General features: G+C 50.8%; 1 protein-coding gene across 2 annotated transcripts; it reads right to left on the bottom strand.

The window, feature by feature from the left end:
• Window positions 1-337: 337 nt before the first annotated feature.
• Window positions 338-9,046, bottom strand: LOC128335435 (potassium voltage-gated channel subfamily C member 1-like). 2 transcript variants are annotated; one of them, XM_053273674.1, is made up of 3 exons: window positions 8,821-9,046; window positions 3,980-4,505; window positions 338-3,303 (listed from the first exon to the last, which is right to left on the bottom strand). In XM_053273674.1, the coding sequence occupies exons 2-3, from the start codon at window positions 4,466-4,468 to the stop codon at window positions 2,491-2,493; spliced, it is 1,302 nt and encodes a 433-aa protein (XP_053129649.1). In that variant the 5' UTR covers window positions 4,469-4,505; window positions 8,821-9,046; the 3' UTR covers window positions 338-2,490. The 2 variants fall into 2 exon arrangements, with proteins under 2 accessions (XP_053129649.1, XP_053129650.1); XM_053273675.1 differs by lacking the exon at window positions 8,821-9,046 and having other exon boundaries at window positions 3,980-4,786.
• Between the last annotated feature and the right edge of the window lie 5,868 nt (window positions 9,047-14,914).

Genomic DNA, 14,914 nt, shown 5'->3' with positions numbered 1-14,914 from the left:
TGTGTATCTTTCTGGATGTGGGAGGAAAGATGACCTAGCAGTTCTTGCTGAATTGGCCCCCGTGCCATAGGTTGCCTCCTTCTGCTTCAGTGGGTTTAATTGTGAGATCAGCAAAGCAAAACTTTAGCTGATTGATCACAGAGAGGACAGTAGATAATTGGCGGGGACACATCTTAATAGGTGGGGCTGAAAACGAATGGCTGTTCCAACACTAGTGTCTTGTATTAAGGAATGAAAAACAAAATATGAAGGATGATGATTTTCTCTTATGAGTGGTAGATTTTGCTTCTCAGGTTTGTAGACGATCTCATCCTTCCTTCAATATCCACAAGAAAGGTTCTAGCAATATGCAAATTTATTTAAATGAAATGCATTGTCTAATCACTTGGTAGCTGATCAAGCGTCTAGAAATCCCAGCTAATGGCCCTCCTACAAATGGTCCGTTTTATACATTGTGAAACAGAAGTGAACTAACGTTTTGGAAATCGAAGAGAAGAACTACGCAATAGGTCTGGGTTAGACAACTTGAAGTTGTTGAATTACAACTCCCATCATCTGAAATTGCAGCAGGGCATTATGGGGGCTGTAGTTTCGCAGCAGCTGAGCGCCTCAGGTTGGCCTCCCCTGCAAAAGCGATATCTGAACTCTACTGGAAGAGCAGTGCATCTCTCATATCCTGTCAGTGTGCACCCTCTGCTGGGGGAAAAGTGCTCCTGTTGTTGCTGTCATTTGAAGAAAAAAAATCTAAATTGAATAGGCTGCGTGAAGCAACATCTGTATTATAGGCTTCAAGCTGAGTGAGCAATGGGCTGGCTTTTGAGTTTCTCAGGATGCTTCCTTAGGAGCGAGGGACACAGTACATGAAGCCCGTCTTTAGTGTCGATGGGCTGGACGGTAGCAATGGCAGCAACGGGGTCATTGGGCCACTGCAAACCAGGGCGCTGGTGGAGGTCCAGAGCCCCAGATGGCTTGCCCCACCCGATTGCTCTTTGCCAGGGGAAAGAAAGCTCTTGCTGGTGCCAAGCTGCAAAGGAATTGTACGCAAAAATCCTAAGGGCTTCTCTCTCATTCAAAGCCAGCAAATCTGATTCTGAGCTGAAAGCCAGCTCCACCACTGATGATTTTGCACTGGTCTTAGTAGCAGTCTGGTTGCACAGCGCTCTTTTTGATCTCTGCCCTGCAATCGGCCAGCGTGGCTCCTTGCATGTTTTGTGTTAAGGTCGATATGTTTTAAACGGCAGTATATTTTCTTGGGACTAGTATACATCATTGTCCTGTTCGTAGTGGTTATATATGACGCTCCCTTATACGGAGTCAGACTTTGGTCCATTCAGTTCAGTAAAACTTGCACTGACTGGCAGCTGCTCTCCTGGGTTGCAGAGAGAGGGGTGTCTTTCCCAGCCTGATGTGCAGGTGCCAGAGAGTCAATCTGTGGCCTTTTGGCTTGCAAGACCCCACTCTGAGTAACCATGATGATGAAGCCTGTCTCTCAGGCGGGGCTGGGGCAGCCCTACGGCAAAATTAGCTCTACCTGCCAACCCATAAGATTATAGTTATGGTTACTAATGCAGGAGCTCTCAAGCTTGGGGCCCCCAGATGTTAGACTACAACTCCCATCATCCCCACTCACAATGGCTGGGATTCCCTGTGGCTGGGGATGATAGGAGATGTAGTCCAGTGACGTCTGGGGAGCCAAGGTTTTAAACCCCTGTCCTAACGCGCTGACAAAACCAAAACCTGGCCTACGGAATCCCATGGAGACGATTTGATTTTTCTTGTGAGTAAAACAGTGAGAAAGGACTCTGACCGCGACTCAGTTAACATATTGCAAGGGCCACCTGTGGCAGACCTGCCCAGATGCCTCTGTTCTCCCATCTGGGAGAATAGGATCAGGTTGGCAGGTAGGCTCTGTGGCCCGATTCATTCGTTGCTGGTTCGGGTGCCGGGGGTCCTTTCAACAGTAGCAGAAGGCAGAGCTGCCTCTGGTTCCCAGCAGCGGTGGCTGCTCTCTCTCCTGCACTGCCTGCAACCTAGCCATTCATCAGGTAACTCTACCGCACAGCTCTGCCTGGAGAATGGCCAGCCTGCAGGCAGCGTGGCACTCGGGCAGGGCGGGAGAGAAAGGAGTCTCAGTGTGAGCACAAATGTGAGTGGTTGCTTGGCGTGCAGGTGACTCGCTGTTCGGTAGAAGATAACCACGTAGAGGCATAATAGAGAAGTACCATATCTACCCGAATCAAAGATGACTCTGAATTTAAGGCGACCCCCTTAAAAATGCAGGCTACACTGTATTGACCTGAAAGGAAGAGGTCGACCCCGTGATCTCTAACATTAAAGATCTTGGGGGACTAACCCTAACTAGTCTTGGATTCAGGTAAATACGGTCTCACTTGCATCCACTAAACGGAAGGTTGTGTGATGTTGAGCGAGTCCTTCAGAAGTGTGTTTCCTTCCCCTGCAAATATTTGTGCGTGAGGCTCTCTGCAGTTCTCAGGATGACCGTGTTGCTTTCTCCCTCTCCTTCCTCTTCTCCTTCATGGCAGCAGCTCTGTAATAGCCCTTGAACCTGATAAAGAAGATCGGGACGGGGATGATGATGGTTAGCACTCCGCACACTGCTGTGCAGGCCCCGATCACCTTGCTGAACGGGGTCATGGGGTAGTGGTCTCCATAGCCGACCGTGGTCAAGGTGATCACTGCCCACCAGAAGGAAGAGAGAATGTCAAACATGTATATATCAGGGCTGCCATCTGATTGCTCTGCAAAATAGCAGGCAGCACCAAATACAAGGACTTCCACAGCAAAAACCAGCAGCAGGAGGAAGATCTCTCTCAGCATGGACTTGAGCGTGTAGGGCAGGACCCTCAGCATCAGAGGGGTCTCGATGAGCTTGAATGTCTTCAGGAGTTTGAGGATGTAGCAGGTACGCAAGAAGCCCAGCCAGCAGATGAGCGTGGGGACCCCGTGGATGTGCCTGCTGGAGAAGAGCTCGATGAAAACCGGAAACAAGGAGACAAAGTCGGCCACATTCAGAGGGTTCTTCAGGAATTTCTTTTTGTCTGGGCAGAATAGAAACCGCACGGAAAATTCAAACATGAACCAGAGGATGCAGAAAAGCTCCAGATGGAGGAAGTAAGGGGTCTGCTGGTATGAAGACGTCAGGGAATAGGTGTTGTGTGTATGTACGCCGGCGTCGATGCTGTGGTTGTCATTAGCCATGCTAACCTTGACATAAGCCTTGGATTCCACACATAGGAGGAGGAGGAGGCCCACGCAGAACAGCAGGGAGGTGACGGTCACACACTGCCAAGAGAGGGGAGAGGAGGGTGGGGACAGGCTGTGAGCGTCAGGGTGGGCTGCCTTGGGCCTGATCCAGCAGGGCTGTTGCAGGCTCCAAAGGCACTTCTGCAGGGACCCATAAGACTGCAAGGGCATGTTAGAACATAAGAGCAGCCCTGCTGGATCAGGCCCAAGGAAGCCCATCTAGTCCAGCATCCTGTTTCACACAGTGGCCCACCAGATGCCGCTGGAAGCCACAGGCAGGTGTTGAGGGCATGCCATCTCTCCTACTGTTACTCCCCTACACCTGGTATTTAGAGGCATCCTGCCTGTGAGCCTGGAGGTGGCGTATATCAGTGGGGCCCATGGGACAAAGTGGAAGTCCAGGAGCACCAGTCCCCTGTTCTGCAGAGCACCCCAGAGCCTTGCACGGCCCCCAGGGCATGCAAGAGTTGATGCAGCAGAGCCTGGCTACTTGAGGCCCAATCTCAAGAACCGCCCTCCCCTCCAGCGCCCTGCAACTAGCCCAGAGGGTTGCCTCTGTATCTAACCCTAACCCTGAGCCCTGCTTGCGGAAAGACCACAATGCAGTTGTGATGGTGGGGATGACCTCTTCTTCGTTTCCCAACTCCAAATCTACATCCCCGGGATTCCAGCAGACCTCCCCTCCCTTCAAAGAGCCAGTCGGGGCAATGCTTACCATGGCACCTACGGAGGAGTAGGGCTTTTCAAAGAGAGCCCAGATATTTGGCTGCCACCGCATCCACCAGTGGGGGCACCTTCCTTCCAGCTGGCTGAAGAAGCCCTGGCTGTCTCCTCCTTCATGAACATCCGGTATGCTGTATCCCTCCGGCTGGTCTTCTCTTGCATTTAGGCTCCAGCAACAGGGGGCAAGCTGCATGGCCCCGATCCCCCAGAAAGCCAGCTCTTCCTGGAAGACAGACTGGCAGACGTCTGCAGGGCAGTGGAGGTGCTTGGTCCTGTAATAGTTGAGCACCTCCCCGAAGAGCTTGGGGCTCCTGTCGAAGAAGAACTCTCTGGTGCTGGGGTTGTAGTCGAACTCAGTGGAGGCTTGAGGCTCTGTGAGGCGGCCCAGCTTGGTCTCTGGGAAGGCGCGGAGGGTGCTGAGGTACGTTCTGTATCGGATGCCTCCGACGTTCAAGGTGATCTTTTCTTGGGGGGGCTCCATCTCTGAGCTGAGCTGATCTTCCCGCTGCTAAATGAGCCTGGGAAGGCAAGAAGAGCCAGACGGCCACACAGTTCTGTGTCAAGGTTCTGCTTTAATTGCAAAGTCGACATACCGAGGACGTGCATATCACTGGATAACTGGGGGGATATCTGTCCTTAGGAAGCCTTCCTAGGAAAAGCCAGGTCTCAGGAATGGTGGGGCTCAAAGCAGGAGCCCTCGCAACTGGCCCCGTAGTCCAGAATTCCTCCGACCTGGGAGTCAGGGGGCACGTCAAGGCCAGCCCCACCCCACTTTCTGACCCAAAGCTCCCTGCTCTTCTGCTGTGTCTCTCCTGGGGCATCCTATTGCCCAAAGAGACCACCAGCTTCTGCACTGTTGGTGCACCACTTGCCAGCTCCTACCAGACTGCCCTTTGTTTGCCTGTCCAAAATACTTGGGCCAGGGTGCCCGAGAGAGACCAGCTTGGATGGAGAATTATATATAAAATGTGTGTGTGTGTGTGTGTGTGTGCGCGCGCGCGTGCACGCGCACATGCGCACACACACACAAAGGTGGATACATATATTTTATACACTGCAGAAGTAGCAGCTGCAAAAGTTGCTAATTAAGTATCCATCTTTAGAAGAAGGATCTTAAAATTGGATTTGAGGATCAAATGTCAAGATTTGAGGAAGAGTTATGTGAAAATGATGATAAATTAGTCTCTAAAATGTACAAGTTGTTGCTTTTGGAGGAGACAAGAGATGAAGTGGTTAAAACGACAATGATAAAATGGGCTCAAGATGTGGGTCATGATATAGATATGGCTGCTTGGGAAAAATTATAGAAAACGGATTTAAAGTTCACTGCATGTTATACTTTAAAAGAAAATTATTATAAGATGATGTATAGGTGGTATTTGACACCAAAAAAATTAGCATTGATGTGTAAAAATGTTTCAAACAAATGTTGGAAACGTGGAAAATGTGAAGGAACTTTTTTTTCATATGTGGTGGTCATGCGGGAAGGCAAAGGCTTTTTGGGATATGATATATAATGAGCTGAAGAAAAATTTTAAAATGACATTTCCTAAGAGGCCAGAATCCTTCCTGCTGAGAATAACTCAAGGAGAGTTCTCTAGAAGAAATGTAACATTTTTAATGTGTGCAACCATGGCGACTAGAATAGTATTTGCACAGAAATGGAAAGACAATAAAATGCCCTCAAAAGAAGACTGGTTGATAAAAATTTTGGAATACACTGAGATGGCAAAACTTGCAGTACTTATAAGGGATGAAAATTTGGAATGCTTCAAAGGAGATTGGGAGCCATTCTTACTTTACTTAAAGAACTATTTTTCCAATATGGACCTTTCAGCAGGGTTTGAAATATAGTAATAACAGCAGGTAAAATCGAGTAGCCATGTGGAGTATCTATGTTTTGAAATATTATAGGAATGGTTTATATCTACAGTTAGTGTGAACCACGCAGACAGGTAAGCGGGAAGTCAATATTTACTTAATTAAATAAATAAATGTAGTTGGATTGCTAACTTATTGTAAAAACCAATAAAATTTTAAAATGGGGCGGGGGGAGTATCCATCTTTGTTACTTAACCAAAAGCTACTCAGGTCGGTGGCGGGGACATTTTTGTTGATGGGAAAGCGTGTGTCTGTGTACAACTCTTCCTGACATTAACTGTGCAGCTCTACCTGATGAATGGCCAGCCTGCAGGCTATGCAGCTCTTGGGCGGGCAGGGGAGAGAGGAGCCACCCAAGCCCCTGGGAAGCAGAGCCCCTTTGGGGGGACCCCCAGCTCATTAGGAGGAGCCCCTACTCTGTGTGTGTGTGTGTGTGTGTGTGAGAGAGAGAGAGAGAGAGAGAGAGAGAGAGAGAGAGAGAGAGAGAGAGGGACAGAGTCAGGCAGTTGAAATCTCCAGGCTCCAGAGCATTGGTTTTTCTGGTCATGTACAGTAAGGTTTCCAGAGCATTGGCCTGAGCGATTGTTTAGGAAGAGAAATGAGGGAGGAGGGTGCCAAGGTTTCCTCAAGAGTTGTGGGAGTTGCTGCTCATCCACACCTGCCTTCTGCCTCTGGGAATGGCACCTGGGGGGAGAGCCCCATCTTCAGCTACCTGGGCGTTTCCCAGATTACCCGCTGCTGCTACGTGTCCCATAAGTGCCCCTCTGTATTGCCAGTGTTTTGACATGGCGCTCACTGCGCTTTCGGCAAGGTGCTGCCCAGATTTCCGATGCCTCGTTTTGGATTTTAATGATGCCTTATGGCCCTAATCGCGTGACAGGAAAGTAGCTGTATTTTTCCGTGGCTGGGAGGCTTGCCCTGCTGTTTATGCATTGCAGCATGTTGCAGTTATTTTCATAATATTTTTTGTTGTTGACTTCCCATGGGGGGGGGGAGGGCGGCAGGGATAGGGTTGGAGGAGAAAAGGTAGCAGAGAAGGTAACAGAGTTACTGCGGCAGCAGTAGCTGCTTGGGGAGGGGGAAGGCCCCCCCTTTGCCCCCTAAAAGATTGCTGCTGCCGGTGGCAGGATTGGGGTGTGGTGGTGCCAGCTGGCTGCAAGGAGGGTGACACTTGGGAGGAGGAAGGCGCTGAGCTCCCCACTGCCTGCACAGGTTAAAAGGTTAAAGGTTAAAAAAAGGGGGCACTCACTCTCCCATCTTCGCCCTCCGAACTTCCCTGCAGACAGCTGTTGCCACAACACTATATCCCACCACTGGCAGCTGTGATCCTTTAGGGGGCAAAAGGGGGGAGTTTCTCCTCACCCGGTCACCCCCCCTCCTTGCAGCAGCTATTGCTGCTGCAGCTTTTTAAAAATCAAAGTAAAAGGGGGTCTCCTCAGGCACCCCACTCCCCCACTTCCCCCCCTGCAGTTATTGTTTGGGCAAAACTGGAACAATACAAGACGAAGTTAGATTTTTGTTTTGGAACAGCGCTTCCCCCTGCTGGCGGATTAGTGCAAGGCAGCCAAGAAGGTACCAGGAAAAAAAAATTTATGCACCCACCTCCGCAACTCCATTGGCCCAAATGGTGCAGGCAGAGGGGCAGATAAACGCGTTTCAAGGAGAATATGGACAGTCCTCCCCTGAAAACATGTTGCAATGGATGGAAAATTTGAATAGCCACCAGCCTACAACAAAGCACTGAATAACACTTTGCTCTCAGTTTTAAACTGTTGCACTATTCTGTCACACTTTGCAACACTTTCCCTGTTGCAAATCTTGTAGTCTGGGAAATGCCCTGGTGCTGAATCGGGCCCTAGTTCCACCTAAGCAGTACTGTCTCTGCTTCGACGGGGTGTGGCTTTTTCTGGCTCTTTCAGCATTTTCAGCAGTGCTGCCCATTCCAAGCAGAGGTGGGAGAGGACGTTCAGACCATGCTGGAATATTGTGGCTGGACCTCCCCACATCGCCACGCTGGAGGCCCAGACACAATATTCCAGCCAGGCCAGCTCAGATTTGGATGGCAACTGGAATTCTCCTGCTTTTCTTTTGCTGCAGTGACATCCCTCCTCCTCCTCTGTTGCTCCTTGAAATAGTGCACAACTGGCCCAAAGAAATGTCCCTACTTTACTCAAAACTCTTTTGGCTTGTCTCAAGACTTTGCTTTTGCCTGAGCAAACCCCCCCCCCCAACTTGCCCTAAAATCCCATGTGAAATGAAACCTGGTAGCCAGCTAAGGAGGTGTGGGCTTAGGAATGTGACTAGCCTCACACTGACTTTTGTGGGGGGGGGGTCATTTCCTTGAATATCCCCACAAATGTTTTGTCTAAGAAGGAAACTCCAGATTTGCTCTGAATTTTATTTTAGTCCTTTGTGGGGAGGGGCGGTTGGGGGTGGGACGACTCCTCTGGGTTAGAGAAAAGCCTTCACATGCCTGTTAGTGAAGAGTTCCTTTGCCTTGCGAGCTCTAATTTTTCAACTTGAAAATCACCTCCTAGAGCAAAGTGCGCAAAACCCCGCCTGATCAGAAAAGCTGGATGAAGACGGCTGCATGCAGGAATCACCCTGTCTCTTTGTCACTCTGCACCTGAGCCTGGAAGCCACGCTTGACCCCTGTGTGTCCTCAGTGTGTATACATGCAGCAAGAACGATGGGCCTGCGATTGCCCTTGCCAAACCATTTCCAGCACAGAGAATCGGGAAAGGATTCTTGGCGTTTATCAGATGCAACTGCCACAATGTTTGACGGTCGCTTCTGTTTCTCCCCCCATCCCAGAATGCGGTATTGCCACTCTCAGATGGCCACCCTGCTCCTCCTCTGCTTGGAAACGTTCTGTGCCCCAATACTGCTACTCAGTGAAAACTCAAGGTGAAGAAGAAGCCCAGAGGAAAGCAGCCGATATCCAGTTCTTACCTTCACATTCCCCAGGCAGCTGCGTGTGGCCAGAGAGCGAGAGAGAGGAGAAGGCAGAAGAAGACGGTCACAAGGGCAGAAACAAGTTGTAAGAAAACAGGATGTTGGGTGGCCCAGATCCAGGCTTGGATGCCAGAAGAGGGAGGCTGCCAACCCAGCAGAGAATCATTGGAGCCCCCTCCCTCCCTCCTCCAAGCCTCCCCGCTCAGCCTTTCCCATCCGCAGTGACTCGCCACCCTCCGGGAAGCCACTTCCAAAGCAGCCACCCCCGGCTCCTCAAAGGCCGCCTTGGACATCAGCAGAGTCCGGACTCTTTTGGCTCCTGAGCAGGATGGTTGTGCAACAGGCAGGAAGCACAAGTCAGCAAGCAAGGACAGTTTGTTTCTTCTTCCCTCCTTTTCCTTGTCAAGCAGAACAAACAAACCAAATGGGGCTCTGCTGTTCCCCCTCCCTCTGCTTGTCAAGAGGCGCCCATGAGAGAGGACAGGTTGGGGAGGCTTCCATCATAGGTCCAGGCTTGCCAGGATGCTGATGGCATCTCCTTTGGGCTCCTCCGCCAGCAGTGGCATCGGAGAACCACCAGCACTGAGTGGCTTCAGTTGGTCAGAATCCCCCAGGAGATGGGTCCGCAGGCGGAGGATGGGCCCTCGCTGAATACAGCAGTCGCTGAAGCAGCCAACTTCTTAGGTCAGCTTGGGGTGCAAAGCTGGTCAGAGCAGGGAGGCTCCTGCACTGTGCCCTGTTTTAATTGCTTTTCCGTTTCCTTGGCAGCTGTGGCTGCTTTGCTTTCTGGCTGGGCACCAGAGGCCTGCGTGCCCCAGGCAGGGAGTGAGGTTGGCCTTGCTTGGTCCCCCCTCAGTTCCTGGCTTCCTCTCTCTGGCTGCTTCCCCTGCAGCCAGGATTCCTGCCTTGCTGTGCAGCCTGGTACTGGGTCTGTAACTTTGGGACCTTGCCTTCCCCTCTTCTGAGGCGGACAGCAGGGGCAGAGGCAAGCTGGGTGGCCCAGATCCAAGCATGGAGCTGTGGGATGCCAGAAGACAAAGCCAAACCCACCCCCCCCGACCGGCAACCATTTGAGCTCCAACTCCAACTCCCCATCCTTTCTAAGGGAAACCAGCTCTCCATTCTCCGGGCAGGGAACCCTTTCCGACACAGCCCAGCACCACCTGGCCACCCCTGGCTCCTCGAAGGCTGCCGGAAGCTGGCAGGCAGCAGAATTCCAACTCCCTTGGCTCCGTACAAAACAGAACCATTGTGCAAGGAAACAACAAAGCAGGGGCCCTTTCTCTTTCTCTTTCTCTTTCTTGCAAGCAGAAGACCAGCCTCTGGCATCATTTTATGAAGATGAGCACTTGAGGCGTTTTTACCTGTGAGGCTTAAAACGGCTTCTGGAGTCCCTCGGGTTTGTAATTCTGAACGCCATGGTCAGAATGCTCGTGTGCATTACAGATGCCCGCTCCTTTTCTCAGATATGAATGCAAGCCGGTATGAGAGGCTCCTCCGGGGTGACCTGAAAACACCTGCTCTCTGTTACACAACAAGGTTCCTCAGAGATTGGGGGAAAGAGTCAGTCAGTTCAGGCTTGAAGCCCCCAACCTCTGTTACTGAATAGGTTTCCTCAAAGATTTGGGGCTCAGGCATGAAGCTCTGGATTCCAGTCTTTTTCTTAGTTGGAAATAAGCCCTAAAGTGCTGGGCACTTTCTGGATTAGACCCTGCAATGGTGTCAGGATGTATCTCGGAAGGGTGCTTCCACACTTCCTGCGTCATGATACCGCAGTCCCTACGAGGACGTTGTATATCCGGCATAAAGAAGTTGCTGGGTTTTCAGGTTGTAAGTTTTGGCGAGACTGCTCCCCCTGCTGTTTACATTTTGAATGTGATTTTCCAAAATGGAGGCATTTTGCTGCTGTTGAGCGGCTAGACTGGAAAGCGCCCAGGCTGCTGCTCCTCCTGAGAAGAAAGAGCAGCAGCCTCCTTGTGGCCCCTCGGGCAGCGGTTCTCAAGCCTGGCCGAGGATGCAGGCGGGAGTCTCTCCCTGCCCTATCTGGAGGTGCTGCTGGCTGGGGACTGAACCTGGGGCCTTCTGCAGGCAAGTCCTGTGGTGGACTACAGTGCCGAGACATCCTGAAAGGAATGACAGGGCATGGCCAGTGAAATGCCCGGGCTCCTCCGAAATGGCCATGGAATGCCTGGGATTTCCGAATGGCCCCTGGCCACTCCCTGCCATTCATTTTAGGATGTTCGGACACTTCAGTCCACTGTAGGATTTGCAGGCCGCAGATGCACACTCCCTGGCAGCAGCAGCATCTCCAGGTAGGGCTGGGAGAGACACTGCCACTCCCTGTAGACAGTCCTGAGCTAGATGGGCCAAGGGTCTGACTGGGTAGAAGGCAGCTTCCGAGGTTCCTTCTTCCTTTCATTCCTTAGAGTCTACACCTGATCAGATGCAGGGTGTCAGCCTAGTAGACTAGGAACATAGGAAGCTGCCGAGTACATACCGAGTCAGACCCATGCTCCGTCTAGCTCAGTATTGTCTACCCAGACTGGCAGTGGCTTTCCAAGGTTGCAGGCAGGAGCCTCCCTCAGCCCTATCTTGGAGAAGCTGCCAAGGAGTGAAAAAGAGGGTTTGGCCATCTGTGTGTGGGAGTTAGGAGTGAGTTGGCTGCATCCCAGATGCTTTGGTGCATGTGACTGAACAGCTCTTTTTACAAGGGTCAGTTCTAATAGAGAGAGGAGAGCTGGTCTTGAGAGGAGAGCAAGCATGACTTGTCCCCTTAGCTAAGCATGGTCCACCCTGGTTGCATGTGAATGGGAGTCTAGAAGTGTGAGCACTGGAAGAGATTCCCCTTAAGGGATGGAGCCGCTCTGGGAAGAGCAGAAGGTTCCAAGTTCCCTCCCTGGCAGCATCTCCAAGATCGGGCTGAGAGAGACTCCTGCCTGCAACCTTGGAGAAGCCTCTGCCAGTCTGTGCAGACAATACTGAGCTAGATGGAGCAATTGTCTGACTCAGTAGAAGGCAGCTTCCTATGCTCCTATGTAATAGATGTAAGCTACATAGTTAGCAAATCCAGCCACGAGTTATTCACATATGCCTTCATGCCGTGGGGTACCTGAAGAGTGACTCTGCTTTGCTGCAGTTTTGCAAGACACTTGATTCAGGGGATTCAATGGACAGTTCACATAGGGTCGGCTCCTCTCTGCAATCCCTGGCAGATCTTTTCCCTGTGTGTTCCCACTGGCTTGCTCCGGGTTTTTCTCCAACCAGTCATAAATCACCATCACAGAGTGGAGGAGGCGAGAGAGCTTTTTTGTTGTCCTTAGTTTGAGCTACAGAGGAATGACAAGTTGCCAAAAGCCAAACAGCAGAACCCTTGCCTTTGTGAATGACTGCCTCCATCACCTCATGTTCCCCCACCCCACCCCACCCCCACACACCAGAAGTTTTAAGAGGCAGGGACGTTTAAAGCAGAAATCGGAGCTTTCTCTCTGTCGTGCAGAGAGAAAGCTCTGTGATATGTGATATCACCGCATGTGATAATGGCAGGCTAATGGAATCAGCTCAGACAAAAAGGCTCAGGTCACGTCCATTCTGCATATCTAAAGCCTGTGCAAACTCCCCTTCATTGAGTTTCAAAAAACTCAGAATTACTGGCATGGCCACTCCACATGTCAAGGGAGAAGCGGTGGGGCATAACAGAAGCCTCGGGTATTTGTTTAAAAGCCACTGAACATAGAAGTCTTTTTTTAAAGCCAGACATACTTTGGGCTAAGCCAGAATGTGCAGCCTCAATTTGGGGAATAACAGAGTCTTGTCGGTACTGGTCCCTGATAGCCTGCAGAGACTTTGGGGTAAATGCAGCTAATATGTGGACTGTCACACCCCATTCTGGAGGAGATTCGAAGTAAAAGCCCTGTGTGTAAAGCCGCCAGGCGCCCACGAGACTCAGGTGCTTGAAGCTCACTGTGTGTTCTTGGGCCAGCTGTGCTCTCTCTGCCTTATCTACTTCACAGGGTTCTTGCGATGATCAAGCATGTGTGTAGGGAAGAGTTAGCTCCAGCTCTCCTCACCTGCATGGATTTCTCTCATGGGGGGGGGATTTCCTTCCTATTTCTTGCCTCATATATAAATGGGACAGGCATGTGGAGGAAAATCTGGCTGCTGTCATCCCCTCTTGTTTGCCCTTTAGACTGTAGCTTCATTGGGGCAGGAACTTGTCTCTATTTATTTATTATTTATCATATTTTTATACCGCCCGATATGTAAATAATGTTCTTTTTGTTTTTGTTTTGATGGATGTTTTACTATGTTTTTATTCTGTTGTAAACCGCCCAGAGACGTACGTTTTGGGTGGTAGTGTGTGTGTGTGTGTGTGTGTGTGTGTGTGTGTGTGTGTGTGTGTATAAAATCTCTAGGCATTGCACAAATCCCAAATATTAAAATCATGGGTTAAAATATATAAAACACACAAAAAACAATATGAAATAAGTTATTAAAATTCTAATTAAAAGCTTGTGAGAACAGGAAAGTCTTGAGGGTCTTCCTGAAAACAAACAGAGAAGGAGATGCTCTTATTTTAGCAGGGAGCATATTCCAAAGCCCTGGGGCAGCCACAGTGAAAACCCGGTCCTGAGTCGCCACCAGACAAGCTGGTAGCAACCGTAACTGGCCCTCTCCAGACGATCATAAAAGGCGGGAGGGTTCATGACCAAGGAGGCGCTCTCTTAAATCGCCTGGCCCCCAGCCATTTATCTCACTTTGGAGGGGGCTCCTAGTGCTCTGTAACTACTAATGCCAAGTTTTCAGTCCTGATCCCATTGGACTGAGCAGTTAGTGTGGACCTGGGAGTATGACGCAGTTTGGAGTCGTCGTGGCTACGTTCTCCCCTGGGGCCCCTCCGAGCAATTGCTCATTGCAGGCTGCACAGCCAAAGTAGCCAGCTAGCCATGTCTCGTTCTTGCTGCCTGCTTGGCAAGGGGGTAGACGGGTGGTTGCGCACCAGGCAGGCAGCCTCCCCCCCCCGCCCCCACCCCACTTGGCTTGGATCCCACAAGTTGTGCTGGCTGCTGCCCCGTGGACTCCAGTGCCAAGGGGGAAATTCAAGCAAAAATGGCAATAGTGCTTAACCGGCAACCTTGATGAAGGCTGGAAGGAGGGACACAGGATGTGGACTCTCTTTCTGATGAAGCGGCCATCTAGCCTGAGAAGTAGCCAGCCAGACATTCTGCTTGTGGCAAGAACCTTTTATAGGCAACAGCCTGTGCGAAGCGGCTGTTCATGGTAAGGAAACCAAGACCCTTGTCTTCAACACCAGGCGTTTGCAATGATGCACACATAGACTAGCATTTCTTTTTAATAAAGTGCGGTGTGGAATAAAGTGCGGTCCCGTTACATTCGTTCATCCCAGAAACACTGCATTTTCTCCTCCAGCGGCAGGGGCGTTGTGAGGTACTTAAAAGATCTGGGCCCCTTTTGAGAATTAAACACAGTCCTACCCCCTCCCAAAGAATAGTTATGTATGTTTCTTAAAGTCTCTAGTATGCTAATACAGGACCTGTGAAAGTGGAAGAAGCAGAGAGTGAGGGGAGGGGAGACGAGGCTGGGGGCTCCCCCCCCCGCCGCTCTGTGCTGATATCTCTCCACTTCCTTTCTGGAAGAGTTCGTGGAGGCAGGAGGGGGCTGATGGGATTCGGGGCTCTGAGCAATTCACTGGGGGTCTGTGCCCCATGGGCCACTGCTGAACAGCGCCACTGTCCAGCAGGCAGTTGTCTTCTCTGAACCAGTGCCGTTCTTCTCAAATGGGGAAGCAGTCCCAGAAGGTTTTCAGTTGCCAGCAACACTCTTGCTGTTCCTCTGGGCATCTCTTTTGATGCCCCCGCCGCCCTTTTCAGAAGCCAAGTGGCCCGAGACTCACCTTTGGGAAGCTCTGAGGCTTGGCTGTGCAGCAACTCCCCGCCAGTAAGAGATGCAGCATCATTTCTACTTCCCTCTTCTCCCTGCCCACTTTGTCTGAGAAATATAAGGTGGGATCCTGTGAATGACTTGGACACACAGATGTTCTGTTGCTCAATTTTTCATGGACTCGAACACCTCT

Source organism: Hemicordylus capensis, chromosome 11, assembly GCF_027244095.1.
Source record: "Hemicordylus capensis ecotype Gifberg chromosome 11, rHemCap1.1.pri, whole genome shotgun sequence".
Classification (NCBI taxonomy): domain Eukaryota; kingdom Metazoa; phylum Chordata; class Lepidosauria; order Squamata; family Cordylidae; genus Hemicordylus; species Hemicordylus capensis.
The sequence above is the reverse complement of the archived record's forward strand: the minus strand, read 5'-3'. Positions and strand labels throughout refer to the sequence as shown.